General features: G+C 40.0%; 1 protein-coding gene across 1 annotated transcript; it reads right to left on the bottom strand.

The window, feature by feature from the left end:
* Nucleotides 1-10,556: 10,556 nt before the first annotated feature.
* FRG1 (FSHD region gene 1) lies at nt 10,557-22,487 on the bottom strand. Its single transcript, XM_040965987.1, has 9 exons — nt 22,304-22,487; nt 20,092-20,162; nt 19,065-19,190; nt 18,216-18,273; nt 15,388-15,502; nt 13,899-14,003; nt 12,074-12,165; nt 11,493-11,603; nt 10,557-10,658 (listed from the first exon to the last, which is right to left on the bottom strand). The coding sequence occupies exons 1-9, from the start codon at nt 22,363-22,365 to the stop codon at nt 10,622-10,624; spliced, it is 777 nt and encodes a 258-aa protein (XP_040821921.1). The 5' UTR covers nt 22,366-22,487; the 3' UTR covers nt 10,557-10,621.
* Nucleotides 22,488-25,109: the final 2,622 nt, after the last annotated feature.

Raw genomic sequence — 25,109 nt, 5'->3', positions numbered from 1 at the left:
TAGGGTGACCTCATTCCCTCGCATGACTTCCATGTCCTGATTCTGTTATCTTGTATCTCCAAAACTGTCTTTCATAGACACCTCAAAGTTAAGACAGAAACTGCATTCATCATTTCTATTCTTGCCCCCAAATCTGTTTTTCTTCCATTTCTGCAATTGGCATCACTATCTATTCTTAATGTTCATGCCATGCCAGAAATTTAGAATAAATGCCTGACTTCTAAAGAAGTTTCCTTTGTCACCTTTAATCATTGCAACAGTTCATTATGTTTTAAATGATTGTTAGATCACTCATTTCACCATTCTCATTGTCCACATCCTGGTCCAGTACCATAATTTCTCGTGTCCACCACTGTAATGACTTCTTACCTGGACTCAGGTTTCTCTCTCGCTCTTCCCCTAAATGCCATCGTAACTGCAACCAGAATGTTCCTTGCAAAATGCAAATCTGATCAAATTACTTCCCTGCTTTCAGTGTTCCCACTGTTGCTAGAATCCAGAATTCTCACGATGGCTCAGAAGGCCCTGCTCAGATGTCTGATTGCCTCGGATCTCCTCTCTGGCTTTATTTCCTTCTCATTGTTTCTTACTGCATTTTAGCCAAAAGTAGTTTCTACAAAAATCACCCTGTTCTCTCTTCTCTCATCCTTGCTGCTCACGGGGTTCCACTGACTGTAGTATCTTCTCCTTTGCTAATTTTCATGAGCATTAACTCCTACTCATCCCTTAGAGTCAAGCTTAACTTACATCTTCACTAAGGGAGACTTTTTCTGACCTGTCTCCCAACTAAGTTTGCTCACTCTATCAATTCTTAAATATTCTGTATGTTCCCTTGCCAATACTTTGCATACATAATTATTTGATTAATAATTTAGGAATTATTTAGTGTTTGCTCTTCATAATCTGAAAACTCTATGACAGGGATCATGTCTATGTCATTCATCCTATCTGCAACAGCCAGTACCAGACTCGACATGTGGATGCATAATATATATATGTGACAACTGATTCCTTACAGAAATTATCTCAATTGTTCTAAATCAGTGTTTTGCAAGAAAATGCATTCAAATCTAAGCTATTTTCTTTTCTTTAACTATCATTCTTTCAGGTTGTTTTCTTTCTGTCCCTTGTTCTTTCCATATCTATTCCAGTCTACCTGTGATGACATTAGGACAAGTGTGGTTCTGGAAGAACTGAGTCAGAGATCTATGGATAACACACATTGGGGATCAGGTTTTTAATCTCCGAGCAAACCATATAACACGAACCTTCTTTATTTCTCATGGCTCTGAAGTTTTAGAGGTTTTTGTTATAGTGGTTCTGGTAAAGATAAAGGAAGCACAACCAAACCAACCCAGTCTTATTGGAACTCCCTTCATCAGGAACATGCAAGAGGAGACAATATCTAGTCTTGCACACTAACTTGAGCATTTGGTACAGCAAAAACTCTGTTTGGGACACCACATTCCATATCAGAGTGCCTGAGAGTGAGTCTCAGCTCTGCTTCTTATTCCAGTTTCCTGCCAATGTGCCTTAGAGGCAGCAGACCATGGCTCAAGTTCTTGGGTCCCTGCCACTCGCCTGGGATACTAAGGATTAAGTTCTGTGCTCCTGGTTTCAACTTGGCCCAGCACTTTCTGTTGCAAGCATTTGGGAAATAAACCAGCATATAGAAGATTTCTTGCTGCCTCCTTTATCTCTCTGCATTTCAAATTAAATGAAAATAAACAACAAATAAATAAGTATGCAGAATCCTCTGATTCACCAATTTTGTAAGTATTTCCTCTTATCATAGGCTTTGACTATGTCAGTGAACAAAGGGGAATGATTTTTCCTTAAGAACCAGTGCTCCAGAGAAAACAGGCAACAAATAATAAACATAGTAACTACATTTTTTATTTGAAAGTCAGGGCTACAGCAAGAGTGAGAGCGAGAGAGAGAGAGAGAGAGAGACAGAAAAAGAGAGAATGTCCATGTATTGGCTCACTTCCCAAATGGTTGCAATGGCCAGGGCTAGGATAGGCTGAAGCTAGGAGCCAGTAAATAAATACATCATAAGAGGTAGTGGGCCCTTTAAAAGATGGAGCCTTCTCTGGTGCCTCCCTGTCCCTGCCTCTGTCACACTTGTCAGCCCTGTCATGCCATCACCACAGGACTGATTACTTCCAAAAATTATCCTACCCTCTCAATCACAATGTTTCCTGAGAATTAGTTCAAGTCTAACCTAATTTGTTCATTACTGCCATGATGCCTTCCCAGCTCCAGAACTTTGAGCTGGAACATCCACGTTTCTCTTTAATGTACCTAGCCTCAGGAATTATAACAATGGAAGACTATAAGATAAATTATGCTGCAAATTTCTTCTCCCAGGAGATAGCATTTTTATGTCTTTATTGTATATTTATTTTTTGGTAAAAACCCCTAAAATTTTTTTGAACATAGACAAAACTGATACATAATTAATATACACAACTTCATGATTCCATTGATAAGTCCAATGAAGCAATCTCTGTAATCTGTGCCATCAACCTATTTTGCCACATTCAAATGTCTCCTCCTCCCTGCTTGTTTTTGTGTATGTGAACACTTAAGATCCATTTGCTTGATAAAATTTTAATATTGTTAACTACTGTATTGTTAGCTATGCTTTGTTGTAGCTCCTTACGACTCATTTATTTTGTATGACTGAAATCCTATATCCTTTGACTAATGCCTTCATATTTCTCCAAGATTCTGGCAAGCACTATTTTATTCAGGTCCCATGAGTTTGTTGTTTCTAATTCATTATGTAAATGGCAGCCTATAGCATCTGTCCTTCTGTAAATGCTTATTTCCCTTAGTCTTGTGTCCTCCATGTTCTCTTATGGAAGAGCACATTGTATGCATACACTATATTTTCCTTATCCTTTGGTTTGCCAGTGGACAGCTGAATTGTTCCCATGTCGTGGCTATTGTGAGTAATGTTACAAAACGCGAGAGAAGCTGTCTCCATGGGATCTGATTTTAGTTTGTTCAAGTGTACATACAGAAGTAGGCTTGTTGGGTCATGTGTAGTGCTTGTTTTAGTTATTTGAGGAGCCTTTGGATTACTTTCTAAAGTGGGTACATCACTTTGTATTTCCTGCAACAGTGTACTGGGGCTTGCATTTCTCCCTGGCATATTTAATAATAAAAAAAGCCAGCCTAACAAGTGTGAGGTAATTTCATTGTGGTTTCAATTTACATTTCTTTGATCTTAATGATGGTGGCTAATAATCTGTGGGTCATCTGTATGTCTTCTTTGTAAAAATACTTCAGTTGCTTGGCAAAATTTATTTTGCACGTTTTTAAATTGAACTGTGAAACTAAAATTCCTGGGACCAGTGTGGCAGCCTAGGAGATAAAGTCCTCACCTTGCATGTGCCAGGAACCCAACTGGGCGCTGGTTCGTATCCTGGATGTTCCACTTGCCAGCTAGCTCCCTGTTTGTGGCTTGGGAAAGCAGTTGAGAATGGCCCAAAGCATTGGGACCCTGCACCCGCATGGGAGACCTGGCAGAAAAGCCAATCCTGGCTTTGGATTGGCTCAGCTTTGGCTGTTGTGACCAGTTGGGGCATGAGCCTCTCTGTATCTCCTTCTCTCTGTATATTGGACTTCGCAATAAAAAGAAATTAAAAAAAAAAAAAAACAATTCCTCTGGGATTTAGACATTGGCTCTTTATTAGATACATGGTTTGCAAACATTTCTTATTTTGCAATATTGGTTGCCTTTTCTTCCTTTTGTTTCCTTTGCTGAGCAGGAAGTTTTTAATGTATGTGATTTGACTTTTCCATTTTTGGTTTTGTTCTCTACCTTTTTTTTTTTTTTTATCATACTATCTTGTTTAATGCATCTTTGTAATATATTTTTAAGTTAATGATTATGCTAGTAGTTGTGTTCTTTTTCAAAATTACTTTGTCTATTTGTAGTTCTTGGTGGTTCTGCTCTATTTTAGGATTTTTCTTTTAATTTCTGTGACAAATATCACTAGAATATTTGTAGGGTTTACAATGAATCTGTAATTTACAGTCGAGTGCTATGAGCATTTTACCAAGATGTCTTCCAATCCATCAACATGGAGTATCTTTCCATTGATTAGTGTTTCCTTGGTTTAAAAATTTATTTATTCACTTTAAATGCAGAATCTCTCTCATACAGAGAAAGGGAGCTTTTCTTTCTGCTGGTTCACTCCCCAGTGGTAAGGGCCAGTGATGGCCAATCTGACGTCAGGTGCTTAGGATGCTATTTCGTTGGTGGCAGAGACCCAAGTAGTTGAGCCAGCAAGTGCTGCCTCCCACCATGGCAGGAAACTGGATCTAAAGGAGAACGTAGTCTTTTTCTTTTTGTTAATATATATTTTTTTAATTTCTTTTTTTTCCCATGATGATTACATGGTTGATCAAGGTGGGAAGGATCAAGGTTTATGGAAAAGTGGGTGAAATAACTGATTCCAAATTTGCTATTTCTTCCTCTTGTTTTGGGGGGTGGGGAGAGACAAACAGGGAAGCCACACCAGCTTGCCAAATGTCCCAGTACCCAGGGGTGGGGAACTGATATCAATCCACGGTCCCAATGTGTGCATATTCTAAGGGTTCTGCCTAAGTGGTTTGGATAACTGAAATGGTCGATTTTGCTGATCCAAGGATGATGCAGCCCTCGTAATGTCCATTGGCTGACGCAGCCAACCTCAAGTGTGAGAATGGAGTCTTGAACCTAGGCACTGTGAAATGCAGATGCTCTACATGTCACAAATTCCTGCTGCATGCCATCATTTCTTCAGTGTTTTATGTTTTTCAATTTTAACTTTCTCACTTATTTGGTTAAATTTATTCCTAAGTATTTTACTCTTTTTGATGTTACTGTAAATCGGATTTTCTTAATTTCCTTTTTGATGATTTGAAGTTTCATTCATTTTTTTTTTCATTCATCTTTTGTGTTGATTTTATATCAAGCTTTTTTGGATTTCCTTATTTTGTTTTTCAGGATTTAGATATGTGATAATGTCATCTGGACAGAAATTTTTTTTTTCTTCAGAATTTCTCAAGCTAGGATTTTCAGGACTGCATTGAGTAGAAACAAGAGTGGGCATTCTTGCCTTGTTTCAGATCTTAAAGTTTGTTTTTCTTCACTACTGAATATAATGTTATCTATGGGCTTACTTTTAGCTTTTATTTGGCTAAGTTCTCTGTACACATTTTCATTATGAAAGGGTGCTGAGGGGCCGGTGTTGGTTCATTGGTTAATCCTCCACCTGCAAGAGCAGCCATCCCATTTGGCTGCCAGTTTGTGTCCCGGTTGATCCACTTGTGATCCACATCCCTGTTTCTGGCCTGAGAAAGCAGTGGAGGAAGACTCATCTCCTTGAAACCCTAAACCCAAGTGAAAGACCTGGAAGAATCTCCTGGCTCCTGGCTTTGGATTGATGCGGCTCTGGTGTTTGTGTCCATTTGGGGAGTGAATCAGCAGATGGAAGATCTTTTTCTTTCTCTCCTTATCTCTGGAAATGTTTCTCCAATTAAAAAATCTTAATAAAAAGAGGGTGTACAATTTTGTTATCTTCACCTACATGTTTGGGTACTGTTTTTTTTATTCTTCTGTTAATTAGGTGCATCTCATTGACTGGCTTACATGTTTACCCATCCTTGCTTCTCAAGTATAAAATTTCATTTGACCCTTTAATGTGTGGTTGAATTTGGTTTGTTAGTATTTTGGTCAGGATTTTTACATCTATATTTATCAGAGATCCTAGCTTGCAACTTTCTTAGGGTCTTTGGCTTTGATACCAGGATTACATTAACTTCACTAAAGGAATCTGGAAAGGATCGCTTCTGTTTTGTGCACGAGTTAAAGATTTGCACAAATTTTTTGATTCACAAAATATTTTGAAAAAGTCTTAATATAGTTGAATTTATCAATTACTTGAATCTTCTTCTTTCCTTTTTTAACAAAAGATTTAGTTTTCTTTGAAAGGCAGGTTGTACAGAAAGAAAAGGACAGAGAGAGAAGGAGAGACAGAGAAAGTCTTCTATTTGCTGGTTCACTCCCTGAATGTTTGCACTGCCCAGAGCTGAGCTGAAGCCAGGAACCAGGAGTTTCTTCCAGGTCTCCCACTTGGATACAGGGTCTTAAGGACAAGGACCATTCTCTGATACTTTCCCAGGTCTTAGGCAGGGAGCTGGATGGGATATGGAACAACTGGGACATGAACTGGCCCATAAAGGATACTGATGCCACAGGCCAGGGAGTAGTCTGCTGCTCCACCATGCCAGCCCACTCTATTCTTTTAACAATGATTGTTTTTTTTCAGGGGGGCGGCCGGCAGAGTGGCCTAATGGCTAAAGTCCTTGCCTTGAATGCCCCGGGATCCCATATGGGTGCCGGTTCTAATCCCGGTGGCTCCACTTTCCATCCAGCTCCCTGCTTGTGGCCTGGGAAAGCAGTCAAGGATGGCCCAAAGCCTTGGGACCCTGCACCCGTGTGGGATACCCGGAAGAAGTTCCTGGATCCTGGCTTCGGATCAGCATAGCATCGGCTGTTGCGCCCACTTGGGGAGTGAATCATTGGATGGACAATCTTCCTCTCTGTCTCTCCTCCTCTCTGTATATCTGACTTTGTAATAAAATAAATAAATCTTTTTTAAAAAAAAATGATTGTTTTTTAATTTAATTTTTTAGGTAAGGATGCATACAATCTGCCCAAGTATTTGCTGGACTATTCTTCTTTCTCCAACTCCTCCTTCCATCTATAGTCTACAGTCTGGGGGAATAAAGAGATGTACTCCGTATCCCTTGTTCCCACTGTTACAACTGCACTTAGTTTCCAAGGACCACACTTAGGAAATTGCATGACGAAAAAAAAAAAAAAAAAAAAACCACAAGCAAGTAGTGCTACACCCTTCTCTCTAGCAGCAATACTTGGGACAGCATTGCAACATGTCATTAGAATTCTAGAACACTGTAAGAAAAATAACCACCTGCAGCTTTCAATTTAAGTGTTCTTTGAAAACAAAAATTTTTTAAACCTAAAATATGTAGAGTAATGAAACACCAAATTTTCTCCAACCAAGCTTCAATAAAATTTAAGAGCAATATTCAAGCGGAATAATCAAGAGACATCTAAAAGTGCCAGAGATAAGTCTTATTTCAAACCATTAAGTTCCCTTAACGAAAAACTTCCTTTTCAAAATATTTATTATTTATTTAATTTTTATTGGAAAGTCAGATATACAGACAGAAGAGACAGAGAGGAAGATCCTCCGTCTGATGATTCACTCCTTAACTGGCCGCCATGGCCGAGGTTGTGTGATCTGAAGACAGGATCCAGGAGCTCTTCCAGGTCTCCCACACAGGTGCAGGGTCCCAAGGCTTTGGGCCATCCTTGACTGCTTTCCCAGGCCACAAGCAGGGAGCTGGATGGGAAGCAGGGCCTCTGGGATTAGTACTGACACCCATAGGGGACCCCGGTGCATGCAAGGTGAGGACTTTAGCAGCAAGGCTATTGCGCTGGGTCAGAAAAACTTACTTTTAAAGAAACTAAAATTCCAAATGAGGTGAGGAAAGGGGCCAAACATGTATAAAATAATCTGTCTCATTTTATTTTAAACTTTCTGTAAAATGAAATGGGTTTCACATTTGTAAGCCTAAAATAATTATAGCTGAGCTTGTCTACATTGTATTTCTCAGAGTAGCACAATGACAATACCATAAAAGAATGAGATCATGAAAGGAAAACAATTTTTGGTGTTTTTTAATCCAGTATGAAAATCATTTCATGGTAATTTGTCTAACAGAATATGGCATTCGACTAGCATATTTTAATATGGTCTTGTTTCTCAAGAGTTTATACACAGTGTCCTACAAGAGTGAGTTGAATCCATGAAGTGATTAAATCTACACCAGCGCTGACTTGGGAACTTCACACTGTTTTGGGGCAGCTACAGAGTCAGCAAGTTTGATGAACTGCCTTGTAAAAGTAGGCCTATTTTTTGATGTATGGCTGTATTCATTTAGTTCAACGGTTTCCTTCTTTACTTCCTTATTTAGGATGTCAAGAGGCTTAATGTTCAGGTCCTCAACTTGGGGAGGAGAAGGGCAAGGAACCACTTCTTGGCTTCTCCTAGTTGAGCAATCACAGGACAAAATTCAGAATCAACAGAATCTGCATAGTGAGGGAGAAATCCTCGGCAGACAGCAGCCACAAGAGGGAAGCCACACTACCCAGTGCTCACACCGATCCCTGAGCCTCATTTGCTTGGGTCTGACTTCAAGAGCCAAATAGCACAAGAATTAAAGAGAGATTTCACTTGCGGGCCAATGCAAAGAGAATGAACTTATTTTGAGGTCCACAAAAAACCAACACTCTTCTGAGGAATAAAATGAACAGCGTCTATAATGTTTAGGATATAAACCAATTTTCAGACTCAGAAGAAACATCAGAAGAAAAGACAATGGAGACTAGAGCCCAAAAGGACCCAGATTTTGGAATTAGTAGACATAAATTAAAAAACATATACATTTGTTTTCATTTTAATTAAAAAGCAGAGACAGATAAAGGCCTTCCTTCTGCCAGTGACTCCTGAAATGCTAGTAACAGCCAGGGATGAGGAACTCAAATCTGGATCTTCCATGTTAGTGGCAGGGAATGGGGCTGGCGCCTTAGCCTAGTGGCTAAATCCTCGCCTTGCATCCACCAGGAACCCATATGGTACCAGTTTGTATCCCGGTTGCTCTATTTGCCATCCAGCTCCATGCTTGTGGCCTGGGAAAACAGCTGAGGATGGCCCAAAGCCTTGGAATCCTGCACCCGTGTGAGGGACCTGGAAGAAGCTCCTGGTTCCTGGCTTTGGATCAGTTCAGCTCTAGCTGGTGAGGTCACCTGGGGAGTTAACCAGTGGACAGAAGAACTTTCTGTTCCTCCTTGTCTGTGTATATCTGCTTTTAAAAAAAATGTTAAAATAAAAAAGTGGCAGGGACCTACGCACTTGGGTTATCACCTACTCTTTCCCAGAATACATACTAACAGGAAACTGGTACAGAAGCAGAGCTGGCACTTGAACCCTGGCGCTCTGATAGTGGATTTAGGTGTCCCAAGTGACATCCTGACCAGCAATCAAATGTATCACCCAAACATATTTACAAATAACTACCTCAAATTGAATGAGAAAATACAGCAGAGAAAAAGAAACTATAAAAGTAACAGCAGAAACTACTAGAAGTTTAAAACAAAAACAAAACTACCAGATGTGTGCAGCAGTTGTGGCAAAAGTTGAGCCAGGGAAGCTGAAATTTCCTACTCTGAAAAATATTAAGGGAAAACAGGTTGGATCTTTCTCTTGGTAGCTTTTTGTCTGATGTAATCTTATTCTTGTTAACGGTACTAGACTGGTCAATCTGGGATGTTTAGCCAGAGTGACTCTTGATTTCAGTTGTCATGCTAACCTTGTGTTCAGGCTGGAATAATGTGGACCAATGATATTTGGGTGAGTCTTTCTTAGCTTCTGCCTATCTTCTACAATAACATCGGCATTCCAGCAGGGATTGTAAGTGCAATGGCAGAAACAGGGGGGAGCTTCCACCTATTCTTATCAGCACTTGTTGTGCCCCTTCACTGGTATATAAACTCCATGAGAACAGGTATGCATTTAAAAAAAAATACATCTTTCATCAGGATTCCTACTTCTGTTCAGGAACTAGGGAAAACATGGGAGTGAGTGAGATGGACAGGACTCTAGGAATACCCTATATTAAAATGTGTAGGCTGGCATAGGCCAGCAGGCTCAGATTACAGGTACCCTCTAGTGATTGAAAGCTAGATCCAATCTCTTTCTCTCTCTCTTACAGATTTATGTATTTTAAACAGTTACTGGGAGAGAGAGAATCTTTCTTCCACTGGTTCACTTTCCAAATAACTGCATTAGCTGGGGCAAGGCAAAGATGAAGCCAGGAGCCAGGAATTCCATTTGGATCTTAAACGTTGGTGCAGGGCCCCAAGGACTTGGGCCACGTTTCACTGCTTTCCCATGCACTTTAGCAGGGAGCTGGATCGGCACTGGAGCAAAGTTAGATATATAGAGAGGAGGAGAGATTTTCCATCTGATGATTCACTCTCCAAGTTACCACAACAGCCAGAGCTGAGCTGATCCAAAGCCAGGAGCCTCTTCTGGGTCTCCCACGTGGGTGCAGGGTCCCAAGGCCTTGGGCCATCCTGACTGCCCTACCAGGCCACAAGCAGGGAGATGGATGGGAAATGGGGCTGCTGGGATTAGAACCATACCCATATGGGATTCTGACACACGCAAGGCGAGCACTTCATTAGCTAGGCCACCACACCAGGTCCGAAACATCAGATTTTGATACTTCAGGATGGGAAACGCAGGAAACAACAACAAAAATGCCTACATTCCGTAGTACCTTGTGGATCCTAAGGTTCCCCTCCATGAGAAACACTACAATTAACCAAAAGTACATTCATAAAAAAAAATCTTGAATAAACCTAATGAATCTTAGTTCAATAAAGCCATCGATACTTACACAATCTGTGAAACTACTCAGCGACTATTTTATTCAGAAAAACCAAAACATAAGACAGAAACAAAAATTCTGGTCATTTGCAGTATCTATCAGCTTTCAATTTGGCTCTCCTGTGTAAAAAGAAAAATAAAAACAGTGTAAAGAGACAAAAAAACCAATCAAAGTACAAAAACGTTACTCACATATAGTCACATGCTATTACATATGAAACTCACGCTTAGAAACTGTATGATCAATTTTGGTTGTCTTACTAAAACATACTCAGACATTTTATTAACAATTTAAATTTCAACTTTGTTTCCATACAACATGGAGTCTAAATTCCTAAGTTATTTTCCAGCATTTATCAAAGGTTTCTAGGGCTTTTTCAATTCACAAAAGCAATTTTAATTACTTCTGCTTTTAAGTGTATTTTTTTCAAAAAAGATTAGGCATGTTTATAGACAGAAGAGAGACAAAGATCTTCTGTCTGCTGGTACACTCTCCAAGTGGCCACAACGGTTGGAGCTGAGCCAATCCGAAGCCACGAGCTTCTCTCATGTGAGAGCGGGGTCCCAAGGCTTTGGGCCACCCTTTACTGCTTTCCCAGGTCACAAGCAGGGATGGAGAGTGGGGCAGTCGGGAAATGAACCAGTGCCTACACAGGATCCTGGAGCATACAAGGCAAGGATTTAGCCTCTAGGTTACTGTGCCAGGCCCCAAACTGGATTTCTTATAATAAATTATATAAGCACACAGACCCTAGTTATAGATTTTAGGTAATCTTTTTTTGATAACCATTTCCCAGAATCATCATTTCTTCTCTAGGTAATATTACTATATATACAAACAGTATAAATTAGACAAAAAAACCTGACATTCAGAATAATCTGAGTAAAAGAATTTTTACATGCCAATTCTATTGGGTAATTAAGACAGTTGGAAATTAGTAAATATAAAACTACCTGTCCAGAAGTGTTTCATGTAAAAATCCATCTTTCCGAGCTTTCTTGAGAATTTTACTATCTTCTTTGCTTATTTTAAGTTTGTGGTCTTGAAAGCTCTGAAATTTCTTTCTGTAAAGAAAATGTCTTCATTGAGAAAGGGCTCAAATTTTAATACACATTTATTGATGAATTTGCAAATGTTATTCTTTTCACTTATTTAAAAAATGTAGTTATAACCTAAAGCTTCTTCATGACACAGATGCTCTGTGTGATGCCACTTCAGAGGGCTATTGTTTGTGCAGCTCTACAAATCCCACGTATCCTCGGGGCACATGGGCTGCAGGCACCATGGCCAGCCCACGCAGCAGCATTTGCTCTGCCTCATATCCATTCGCTGGATGAACAATGAGAACTGACTGACCCAGGTGACCACAGCATTAGGAACACTGAGTCATGAGAAAAGCAAGACATTTGGCTCAGAACTCCGTCCTTAAACCTGCATTTTGCTGCCTCTTCCGGTCTTCCTAGTAGATTGTATTACAGGAGCTTTGAGATGCTCTTCACTGCCAAATCTGTAAATCTAACAGGAGAATACGTACACATAATTGATTTCACACTGTTTCACATTGCCTTTATCTTCTTCTGGGATGTCATCTTTTTTCTTGGTTTCCCTTTCAGCACAGGACCTGATCTAAACAGAAAGAACTCAAAAGTTAAATACTTTTGCTCTCCCGTCCTGACATTACTTATTATACTAATCATTCTAGGTGATTTCTTATGCAAAAAAGAGGAAAATAATCAGAAAAATCTATGTTCTGGATACATGGTTTTGCTCCTATTAATGCATAATTTATATGAATAAGAACTTCAGGCATATGTTTTATTGTACTCCTTAAACAATGTTTTTTTTAAAGATTTATTTATTTTTATTGCAAAGTCAGATACACCGAGAGGAAGAGAGACAGAGAGAAAGATCTTCCATCCGATGATTCACTCCCCAAGTGACCTCAATGACTGGTGCTGCGCTGATCAGAAGCCAGGAGCCAGCTCTTCTGGGTCTCTCACATGGGTGCAGAGACCCAAGGCTCTGGGCCATCTTCTACTACTTTCCCAGGCCACACGCTGGGAACTGGATGGGAAGCAGGGCCACCTGGATTAGAACCGGCACCCATATGGGATACTGGCGCATTCAAGACAAGGAGTTTAACTGCTAGGTCACCTCGCTGGGCTCTAAACAAGGTGTTTTTTACAAGCTGAAGGATTCTAAGAACCCTCTGTTGAGCAGATCTATTAATAATGTGCCATTTTTTTTTAACAGCTCAGAAGATTATTAGGGATTTTCAGCAATAAAGTAGTTTTAAATGGAAACATGTACAACAGGGAGTGGGTGTTTGCCTGTGATGACATGCCCACACCCCCACACTCACTCCAGGGTGTGATTCCTGGCTGACTCTTGACTCCAGCTGCCTCCTGGTTACTTCTAGAGCTGTACAAGTACTATTATGACTTCATGTTTTTTTTTTTTTTATAATTATGACATTTATGCTTTATATGTGTATGCTTAAATATTAAAGAAAGCATAACAACCTAGTAACCAACCTTCTTCTACACACTGGTTGGAGTATAGCTCAGTATAATTTCTACGGATGATATACTGGCAGTCTCAAACAAATCAGGAATGCATATTCCCCTTGAGTCTGATAGTCAGCTTCCATCTCTACATATATTTACATGCTGACAAAGCAATGTCACGTTCAATATTCCGCAGCACTATTTGGAAGAAAAAGCCTGGAAATAATGTACATTTCCATGGACAGAAATTAATTTACGGTACACATCTAAAATGGGATAGGAGGCAGCTATGCACTGGAGAGTGAAAAATCAAACTTTCTACTTATATTGACAAGGCGGAAAATCCCCAAGATATACTATTAAGGGAACAATATAGACAGAATATAGAAACATAGGTATAAGAGATTACCATTAGTGTAAAAAAGTAGAAAATTATATTCTTAGGTACAGAAAGAAAGCTATACAAAAAAATAAGAGGATGGATATGGACAGGACAGATGGAGGATGGGTGAACAGGTGGATGGCAGATGTACTCACATCATTGTGTATCTGTATGTAAAATATTTATGCCATGTGAACAAACTATCTACCTCAATTAAAATTTAAAATTCAGGCAAACAAAACAACACAGACTTAAAAGCAAGCAGTACTGCTTAGGAAAAGATAAAAACACGTGGGGCGCACAGTTAAGGTAGTTCATGAACGCAGTCATTTCTTGAACACTGTGTGCAAACCAGCCTATCTGGAAGTCTATCTGGAATTCTGTATTGTAAGAAGTGACTAATGAAATCTTTAGAGATAGTACATGACTACTGGATATTTTAAAGAGATATAGTAAAATATCATGAGTACCTTTATCATTTCTTCTTCCCCAGCTGTTTTACTTTTTGCTTCTATATCACCTGCTTCATTGCATCTAATAAAGCAGCTGTTTGAGGCCAATAAAGCCATTTTCCCCTAAAACAAAAAACAAAAGAGCTATAAGGACAACTATAGAATAAACCATAAGTTTTTAGATAAATTAGCTGTTATTCCCTACTATTTTGCTCCTGGATATTTTGTTAAGTCTATTGCTTAAAAAAAGAGAAAATGAAGATTTTGAATCCTGCAGCAGTAGTCTTAACATAACAGCCATAGGACGGAATTGCTTACTTACTAACATTATCAAAAATCAACATACTATTTTCATTTCTTATTCAACATTTTTATTTGAAAGGCAGAGTTACAGACAGTAGAAGATACACACAGACAGAGAGAGAGAGAGAGAGACTGATTCACTGGGTCACTTCCTCAATGACTGCAACAGTTGGAGCTAAGTTGATCTGAAGTCAGTAGCCTGGAGCTTCTTCTGGGTCTCCTGCATGGTATAGGGACCCAAGGACTTGAGCCATCCTCCACTGCTTTCCCAATCTGTAAGCAGGGAGCTGGATTGGAAACAGAGCAGCTAGGACAGGAACTGGCACCCACATGGGATGCCTGTGCTACAGGCAGAGGCTGTTTACTATGACACGGCCTTGGCTCCTCATTCTTGTGTTTATACTCAAATTATCTTTTTGTATACTATTTGCTTTTCTCTTGGAGCTTCTTTATGACATTTTTTTAAAAACCAAAGATGTATTTATTTTTATTTGAAATTCAGAGTTCCAGAGGGAGAAGGAGAAAGAGAGAAAGATGGCTGCACTGGTCAAAGCTGGGGCAATCTGGAGCCGGGAACTGCTTCTTACGGGTCTCTCAAGTGAGTGTAGGTACCCAAAGACCTGGCCCATCTTCTGCTGTTTCCCTTGGTCTGTTAGCAGAGAGCAGAACAGGAAGTGGAACACTCAGAACTCAAACTAGTGTCCATATAAATTCATGTTCTATGCCACAGCGCTGGCCCCAACCTGACGTGCTTTTACAGAATAGATTTATTTCAACACACCATTCTCATCATTTACTACTTTAAGCAGAAACTGTCACAACTTGGCCTAGCCTATTCCATTGCTTCCTTAACACGGTACTAATACTTACGAAAGAACTGATGATTGCTGTTAGATCTTTTTTAACTTGAGGCTTGAAACTAGCTAACATCTAGAATCTTGGTTCTTTAAAAAAAAAAAAAAGAAAAGAATCACATGTTTACACCAAGGGGGTATAGAAAAAATGGTGGGAAAAAGCACTATTGTAAATTTTGCTGCACTGTTGGTGAGATGATTTTAAGGTTAGAAAATCAGTGAATTTTGCCAATTTAATGTATAACAGTTATCCTTTTTACTTTTTTTTTTTTTTTTTTTAGTAAACATGCTTTCACAAAGACTTCTACTGAGAGGAGGAGGAAGCTCTCATAAACAATTACAGAACTTACATCTTGAAAGACTGGTTCCCATTGTTCTCTTGGTCCAATGGCATCTGAACGCCCAACAACAAGTCCATCTGAATTTATGCCAAGATACTTTCCATAGCCAGATTTCAGGGCAATTCTTCAATAAAAGAGACAAATGTTAAAAACTCAGAGAAACAAAACAGCAAAACAGTGTGCATATATTTGTGCAAAAATGTATAAAATCAAATTAGACATATTCCAGTGTTCAAAAGCTGTAGGTGACTAGCTGCTGCTACATTACATAGTGTAGTTCTATGTATGAATGGCATTTTCTGGTTTCTAATATAAGCATTACATAACGTGTTGCATATTACAAAGCAAACAGTTTCCAATTTCATTATTCTTCAAATATACTATTCATAGCTGCTCCATTAAAGTTATGTTAGAATTTTGTATATTATCAGTAGTCCTATGGATATTACCTCTATGTGTAAAATCACTGAGTTATCCTTAGAAGAGGTTCATCAAAAAGGACTTAAAATTTCTACTCAGTTTTAGCTATTTGAAATACAGATGGATGGAAAGAGATCTTCCATCTGCTGGTACAAGTCTCAAATGCTTAAGGCTGGCCCAGGCTCAGATCAGCCTGGAACTCAACCTGGGTGTCCAATTATTGCGGCAAGAAGCCAGGCACTTGAGTCATCACTGCTGCCACTCATGATGTATATTATTACCAGGAATTGGAATCAGACTGGAGTCGGGACTAGAACCCAGGCACTCCAATATGGCCCACAGCTGTCCCAAGTGGCATCTTAAGCACTGTATTAAAAGTCCATCCCTACAAATCAGTTGTTGAAGTGTGTCAACATTAATGTTCATATTATGTTGTCAAAGGGCTGTCCAGAAAAAAATGTGTCAACTTATATTCTCATGTCATATTAGTATCTTCTTTAATCACAGATTTGGAAAACATGGCTTAAAAAAAGCATGAGATTTTATTTATTTGCATTTTAAGATTTTATTTGCATTTTAATCTTGTGTGAATGATTCATTTTCCTTTTTAATTTAAAAATCCTGGTTATGTTGTTTGTCCATCATACTGTTTACTGTTTTCCTATTGAAACAATAGCAAAATGTATCCTGTGCATTCAGAGTAAGAACTCAATGCCTTTTAAGATTGTCCTAAGTATTGGGCCCGGCGTGGTGGCGCAGAGGTTAAGGTCCTCGCCTTGCACGCCCGGGATCCCATATGGGCACCGGTTGAGGACAGCCCAAAGCTTTGGGACCTTGCACCAGCGTGGGAGACCCGGAAGAGGCTCCTGCCTTTGGATTGGCATAGCATTGGCCATTGTGCTCGCTTGGGGAGTGAATCATTGGACGGAAGATCTTCCTGTCTCTCCTCTCTGTATATCCGCCTTTCCAATAAAAAAATAATAAAAATAAATCTTTAAAAAAAAAGATTGTCCTAAGTATTTCCCTCACTTGTATATTTGTTTTTACATTTTTCTTAAAAAGAAGTTTTAATCAACTGACCTTCCTCTTTATTTTTGAAGTCTTTTAGTATACTTGAGACTTTCAAATTAAGTACAAAGTAAATATCTGTGATTACAACAAGAATGTTTCTAATATTTTATTGTAACAAAATTCTGTGATGTCTGAACTGACTTAATATACTCATTGGTTAATGGTAATATAACACTAATGATTAATGTGTTGATATAACCAATCATTAGAATAGTGAAACAACATATTCTATATTAATTTTCTTAATCTACCAAACAAAGTATCATTCTGCATTGTGAGAATGCAAAATGTCTGGTTCTAAAATGATCATAAAAATAGTAAAATATTCTTTTGTTCTTTATTATTACATTACATTATTTGCTGGCTCTAACAATATTCTTTAAAAAATTTTTATTTCTTTTTATTTACGTGAAAAGTACAGAAAACACCAGTTAGAGATCTTCCAACCACTGGCTCACTCTTCAAATGCCTTCAACAATCAGGGCTGAGCCAAAGTAGAGGCAGGAGCCCAGAGGTCAATGGGGGAGGGGGACAGACATCTAAGGACTTCAGCCATCACTTGCTGTCTCCCTATGCATTAGCAGGAGGATGGAGTGGAAAGAGGAGCCAAGACTCCAATCAAAACACTCCAATGTGGGATGTTCTACAGCCATGCACAATATCTGCATGGCTTTTATTCCTTTTATTAATCCTTTTATTTACATATTAATTTTATTCCTTTTATTAATCCTTTTATTTACATGGCTTTTATTCCTTTTATTAATCCTTTTATTTACATATCTTGTCAGTACAGTTTATAGAAGTCTCTGCATAAATGGGATTCAAAGGTAAGTTTATTCAGGTGCAACAACTTTTGAAATCCATGAATAGCTTCTTCATATTATGCACTTTCTGTGAACTTTCTAAATGTATGTATTTCAAACATTTGTTGCACCACAATGCATTTATTTTTCATGACCTTTCTGAAGTACCCTTACGTATCACAGATTTTGTCTTATGTTTGTTTTTTACATGACCTTCAAATCTATATTATCTGATCTCTGACACTACTAATCTTCATTTAAAAAATTTACAAATATATATTTACAGCCTAGTATCACATATTGGTAAGAATCAAGATTTACACTTTATATGGAATTTTAATTCTGTTCTAAAAACATAGTTATTATAAACCCAATCTATATACTTCAGTATTTGCTGGGTACATACATAATGTTATATATTTGAAATGGCACAAAATTTACTTCTTTATTTATGTAGATACAGGAATTTTTTTTAAGGAATGAAGCTAAATTAATAAATATAATGTTACTTAGGTTATTTAGTACAGTTCCACTCAAACATACCTGGAATCAGACAACTTGACGGCAGTAAACTGCTCTGGAGGACTAGGGCCCTCATCAACTACAGGGAAAAAAACAAAGCAAAACACTGAAATAAATTTGTTAATTGCTCACATATATATGTAGACACACTCTGTCTTCTAAAAATGCACCTTTTTAATTCTAAAATTAAATGTGAGAACATTAAGACATATGGACTCACTGAAATAGTAAGGTATCCACAGTAACAAGATCTGTTTTACCTTATAACTACTGTGTTAAGTTACATTATAAGAGGCCCACAAGATGTTTATTTAATCATTTCTAAGCTATTTACTCTTTGGTTTTAAAATACAGTACATAAAAAAAATATAGTGGAAGCACAGAATACTTAAAACAGTAAATGCTTTCATTTATTGAAGGGATAACCATTTTGGCCAAAGTGATACTGCTACTTACTTTAAATTATTTTATACCTCATTAATGCTTTCTTTGATGGACTAAACAGAATGAGAACACTTTCAACTGTTAACTATAATGCCAGGTTAGTTTTGTAAAAAAAAAAAAATTTCAAACTTTTAACTCAACCAGGTTTTCTCTTTCTTTTAACTTACTATTTAAGCTGTTCATGTTGTTTTTAATTTCCACAGATTCTCCTCTGGAGCTATGCAGAATATTTTCAAGTGCGAAACTGGAAAGAACAGCTGCCAACAGTAGGTAAAAATGAGGGGAAAAAAAATGGAGGAGTCCAGTGACAGGCCTCCATTACTTTGGATCATGCTTGACTAGTTAGAATTAGGCCTCAGTGCATGAATATCAAAATATGTACTTTTAAAGAATTTTTCCATTCCACTCCTTCAACCAGACACAAACCTTCTTTATGTGGAGCTCCCAGAGTAAAAAGACCATTGTCAAGTGCATGGATATATGTTCCTTTATCCATTTCAATCGCTATGGTTCCTGAAATGTCACCAAAGTTTGCTACTGTCCACCAAATTCCTAAAAAATAAAATTGATAAATAACCTTTATATTTTAGATTTGATACAGGTTTTTTGTTATTGTCATAACATTTTAAAAAAAACTTTATGCTGCAACTACAAACAGTAATACAGAGAAATCTTATACTTTTTTTTTAACTTTCTCTCAATACATCTTTCATAACTAGGATACAATGACTGACAAAAATTTAACACTGATATAATTCATGAATCCCAATTAGATTTCACCAGCTTTACATGAATCTTCCTGTATACCCTGTATACCTGTGTGTCTGCCATTCCCACGGGCGGTCTGGATGGAGTTCAGGATTTTGGCTTTGGTCTGATGTAAACTTGGCTGCAGCAGCAACATGGGGAGTGAACTAGTGGATGGAAGATCTCTTCCCAATCTCCCTCCCTCTGCTGCAGTAACAGCGACAGATTTCCAAGATGAGAAACAGCTGCTCTGTCTTCACTGGAAAAGGAAGCTTGTTTCATTCTCTTTAACCTCACTGATTCTCTCATATTATGGAGTTGACAAAATTGATACATAAGTGTATGTGTTTATGGGTGTGTCTGTATCTGTGTATATGTGTACATATATAAACATAAGTACTTATTTTTAACGAGAAAGGAAACCTCTTGTTCCTTCAAGGTTTACCTATTTATTTGAAAGAGTGCAGAGATAGGGAAATGCAGGAAGAAGATCAGGCGATCTAAGAATCAGCCATGCTGGCACTTGGACCCAGGTATTCCAATAAGGCATGCAGGTGTCCTAAGTGGCATCTTAATTGTTGTGCCAAATGTTTGCTCTTGTAAATTTCAAGGCAAGTAAGAATAGGTCATGAATTCCTAACTAGGAAGATACTCCTGTTGATTAAAATGTTAATTAAGTACAGAATAAGGTACTGAACTGACTCACCAACGATGTCAAGCTGAGTTTCTTCATCCTCTTCTCTCTTTCTCTTCTTATCTTTGTTCTTTTTCTTCTTACTACAGGAGATAATTTATCTGAATCAGCTTATACATATAATATGTGTTTAATATCACAAGATAGAAACCTAGATGAAGCCTTTATACTATGTGTTGATTTACAAATTATGAATTCACATAGACATACACTTCCGTGGTACTAAGAGGTCGCTTCTGGGCCTGTGGAAACTGTCACAGGCGGCTGAGAGCCTGAAGCCAGACTGCATGCCTTTAAATCCTATCAGTCAATTCTTAGCTCTGTGATTTTTGGGAGAGTCTTGTCATCTGTGAGTCAGTTTACTTATCTTTCTATAAAACGGGTTTAACTTAGTCCAGTTCTTTAGGCTAGAGTTAAAGGATTAAGTGTTAAAATGTACTTTCCTACATTGCTAAATTGAATTTCAAATGGCACACCCTTTTTGAAAAATAGTCTGCGGTTTCTCAAGAAGTTTAAACACGAAGTTATCACAGAACCCACCAATTTCAAACCTAGGTATAAATACCCAAGGGAAATGAAACTATGTCCATATGAACACTCCATAAGAATATTCACACCAGCATTATCCATAACAGCCAGAGTAGAAACAGCTAGTGGAGAAACAAAATGTGTTATAATCATATAAGAGTATTATTATGCTATATAATGACAGGAGCCAATCTATGCATGGACCTCAAGAAAAATCCCACTATGTAAAAGAAGCCAGAGACCAGTCCATATGGTGTATGTGTCCATTTACACAAAATACTCAGAAGAGGTAAATCACAATCAACAGAAAGCAGATGACAGGTTTTCCAGGAAGGCAGAGAAGAGGAGAGTGGGACTACCTGATGGCTAGATGGTTTCCTTTGGGGTGATGAAAATGTTGAAAAACTATACTGCAATGAATCTTACAAATACACTATAGAGTATTAAACATTATACTTTAAGAGTGAATTTTTTTTGGTATATGAGTTATATCTCAATAATGGTAAAACAGATTCCAACGGTGATTCTAGAAAAAAGCTAATATACAAGTGTTTAGAACAGTACTCGAAACACAGACAGTAACACACCCCCGCTTTGATCAGTAATCACAGCAACTTTAAGACATATTTGTTTGTCTTTTATTCATAAAGTAAGTTTTCAAAAACGAACTTTCCCTTCTTCCCAGCAAATGTAGACAGCAAAAGTTTCATTTATTCAGGACAAGTTCTTCATGACACCAGTCCCTGAGGCAGGTTCCTCAAAGGCTATGGCTTCACCTTGCTCCTAAACATTTTCCTACCGTTTTACCTCAAATCACACACAAACTCTGTGGATCTCCGTGGCCGGCTGTACCCGTCCAACCGGGGTTAGAATGGCCAACCTCGGACAGCCGTGCGTGTTCACAAGGTGAACAGCCGATGCTCACCCATCACTTCCCTGACTTCTGACATCTGGCTCTGTGGACCGCACGTGTCCTCTCATTCAATGCTTCTTATCATTTACACTCCATCTCATTATTTACAGCCCAGGCGAGCACGAGCTCCTGGTAAACGAGGCCAGCAGTGGGACGTGAGGCTGTATCCTTCCCTCCCAGTTCCACCCAGTGTATTGTCAGGAAGACAGTTACCCAGCAGCTACTCATCTTAGGAAGAACGGTGAAAATAAATCCCGACAGGGACAGTCATTCCAATCCGTCAAGCCCCCGCCGGGAGGGGGAAGACCTGCCTCCCTCTGAGATTCAGGGCCTCGGCCGCCCCTCCGGCCTTGCAGCAGCCGGCGCCCTGAGGCACGGCCTCGGTCCACGCGGGACAGCCCTCCCACGGGACCCGCGGGGCAGCCCTGAAGCACGGCCTCGGTCCAAGCGACACAGCCCACCCACGGGACCCGCGGGGCAGCCCTGAAGCACGGCCTCGGGCCACGCGGGACAGCCCTCCCACGGGACCCGCGGGGCAGCCCTGAAGCACGGCCTCGGTCCACGCGGGATAGCCCTCCCACGGGGCAGCCCTGAGGCACGGCCTCGGTCCACGCGGGACAGCCCTCCCACGGGACCCGCGGGGCAGCCCTGAAGCACGGCCTCGGTCCACGCGGGATAGCCCTCCCACGGGGCAGCCCTGAGGCACGGCCTCGGTCCACGCGGGACAGCCCTCCCACGGGACCCGCGGGGCAGCCCTGAGGCGGCCCCCGCGCTGCGCCTCACCTCTTGGCCTTCGTCCCCTTGAGCACGAGTTTGGTGGACTTCACATAAGAGTATTCCGCCATGGTTCGGAAGGAACTTCTGGTCCAGGAGTTACCGCAGCCTACTCAGGCCTCCACTTAAGAACAGTCGTGTTTTCACGGGAAGTCTCCAAGGCAAAACTCTACTTCCTGTTTTCTCTGTCGGCCGCTACGGCGGCTGCAGCGGGTCGAAACTCCTCCGCGTTCCTGGCGGGGGCTCCCCCTGGCGGAGCTTCTGACGGCTCGTTCTGTCGGGGACGTGGAGGAGAAGGACTCGCCGTCTGGTGGAGGTGGCGGCTCTGTCAGCGGTGACAGTCGCCGTTCCCGAGCAGCCTGCGGCTGGGTCTCTGGGGTAGGTGAGGATTGGCTTAACTGGAGGGTGGAAAAATCCAGTCAACCTTCCCTGGTGCTGGACGGCTGCGGACCCGGCGTGACTGACTGATGCCGCCGAATGCTGAGCCTGAGGCAACTTTAGAAGTCACTTTAATCTCGTAAACTTTTACCTTGTTGTTCGAACCAGGGAGGCGTGCGTGATGTGTAGGAAGCACTTAAGCAATGACCTATGATTCTGTGCCAGTTTGGGACTGCAGAAGTTGCAGGCACACAGCCATGCGGGTGCAGTTGAGGTGGCGGTTGGCGTTGAAGGTTCAGGTGACAAGAGAAAGCTGTGAGCCAGCGTCCTGGGGTTGCTCACCCGAGGGCTTCTCCTGCCTCTTTCAGTCTTCAGTTTTGAGACAGAAACAAGGATTCTAGTGGCAGGCAAGAAACTATGATTTGACCCTTTATCATAGAACCCTTTCCACTTTATTTATTTGTTATTATTATTTTAATTTTAATTTTTTGGATACAGTTCCATAGGTTCAAGGGTTTCCCTCCCATCTTCCCTTTTCTCCCTCCCCCTCCCATTTTCATATATATATATGTATATACACACACATAATTGCAGTTGTATAGTCCTCAACAATGGTCACAAGTTCATGATTCTGCTATTTAAGTGTATCATGACATTGTAGCATAGTTATCATGAATGTTTGAGTGCTCTATACAAAATGATGCCTTTGTTCCCTTTCTTGAATGGTCAGGCCAGCTCAGGCATCATTCCTTAAAAAAATCTTTGAACGACATTTCCTATATTCTCAGACCATCCCTTTATTATTTTTTTTTCAAACTGGAATTGTAGCTCGTTCACCCTCATTTTTCCCACACCTTCCCTGCTGCCTGCTGTTGAGTAGGCATGGTGCAGGGGTTGTGAAAGAACGAAGGTCCGTGCCACTCAATGAGAGTGGCCCTGGTTTGAGTTCCTGGCGCAGTTGGGAGCACGAAGCAGTGGATAGGAGCGGTATCTCTTGCTTTCTCAAACCAATCACTAAATATTTAAAAAATATATGTCAAGGACTTTCATGCTGAAATCAATCCTGGGAAGAATGTAGAGAGAGTTGAAAGTGTGATGTGAATGGGAAGGAGGAAGAGTGGGGCAAAATGGCAGGAAAGCTGGATGGGAGCGGAGGGCATGTATCTTTGGAGGCTGCTGGAAGTCGGTTACTTAGTGATTTATCAACCATCTTGGTGTAAGCAGCTGTGCCGGGGAATGTAAAGGGAATGTAGGCACAGGGCCTGAGATTGAGGACTTTCATCTAGGTAAATGGGTCTAGCATGTAACCACGAGCACAGCTCTGGGAATGGAAGTGCTTGGATGGCCAAACCTTGCTCTTGAAGATGGATGCCTTTGGACAAGTTATGTAGGATCTGTATATCTTAAGTTTCTTTAGCTAAAGAGTGGGATGATACTTGAATCAGTATAGTAAAGCGCTTTAAAAATCCTTAATAAATATTAAGTTCATCGTCAATATTATGTATTCTTCTCTGTCCAAATTGCTGCAAAAGGTGCAAAATATTATAGTGTGATATAGAGACAAAACGTGTCATGTGTTTTAAGGAAGAGATAGGTGTTCATGGCATGTTTCAGGGTTAGAACAAGCATGATAGTTGAGAAAGTAGCTGAAAGGGTTTTAAGTTGTGTGTGTGTCTGTGCGTGTATGTGTGTCTTTCTGTCTGTCTGTGTGCATATAGGCATGTCAGTGGAATCAGTATGGGCAAAGACCTGGAGGTAGAACAGGCTCCGCCTATGTAAAGAGCAGTGAGTAGTCTACTGGCTGGAGTATACTGTGTGCAGAGTGATGGCAGCTTGGACTGAGGTGGTAAGATGAGGTCATGTTGGAGTAGAAGATCTTGAATGAAATCAGGAAGCAGTTGAGGCTGATTAAGTGACAGAAAGTGAGATAAACAGAGCAGTACTCCTGCGGCAGCAAGAAGGATGGATTCTACAATGAATAATAATCCTGGAGTATTGATGTTTATCTCACTTTCCTGCCACTGAATGTCTCAACTGTTTCCTACTTTCATTCAAATTCTTTTTTTTTTTAAATAGTCTTATTTAGTTGTTTAGGGTACAAAGGGTCAGGGGCTACAGGAAAGTGGGTAATACCATTGTTTCCACACTAATGTCATCATCTTTTCCCCTGTATTAGGGGTCAGGGGAGAAACAAAGGGAAAAGCCCCACCTAGCTTCCCTCCCATCCCAATGTGAGCAATGCTCCGAGGGTCCTGCTCAAGCAGTTTTGATAGTTCAACAGTTCTGAATTGCTGCCAATCTTGTGGTTCCAATCGCGATGAAATCTATTCAGCTGACATAGTCTCTTCATGGTTGGGGTTCTGAGCTCAGCAGTTCAGTTGGAGGGTTCTCCAGAGAAACTTCATCTGAGGTGATCCCAGACACGATTCTTGTGTGA

The sequence above is a fragment of the Ochotona curzoniae genome, unplaced genomic scaffold (genome assembly GCF_017591425.1).
Source record: "Ochotona curzoniae isolate NIBS_2020 unplaced genomic scaffold, NIBS_Ocur_1.0 scaffold_4505, whole genome shotgun sequence".
NCBI lineage: Eukaryota > Metazoa > Chordata > Mammalia > Lagomorpha > Ochotonidae > Ochotona > Ochotona curzoniae.
The sequence above is the reverse complement of the archived record's forward strand: the minus strand, read 5'-3'. Positions and strand labels throughout refer to the sequence as shown.

What these genes read in the sequence shown, in the direction of transcription:
- FRG1 (XM_040965987.1), bottom strand. Translation starts at nt 22,365, where the DNA reads ATGGCGGAATACTCTTATGTGAAGTCCACCAAACTCGTGCTCAAGGGG. An exon ending in GGGAACCAGTCTTTCAAGAT is followed by an intron (nt 14,004 to 15,387) that starts GTAAGTTCTGTA and finishes TTTTTGTTTTAG; the next exon opens with GGGAAAATGGCTTTATTGGC. An exon ending in CATGAAACACTTCTGGACAG is followed by an intron (nt 10,659 to 11,492) that starts GTAGTTTTATAT and finishes CTTTTTACACAG; the next exon opens with GAGAGCCAAATTGAAAGCTG.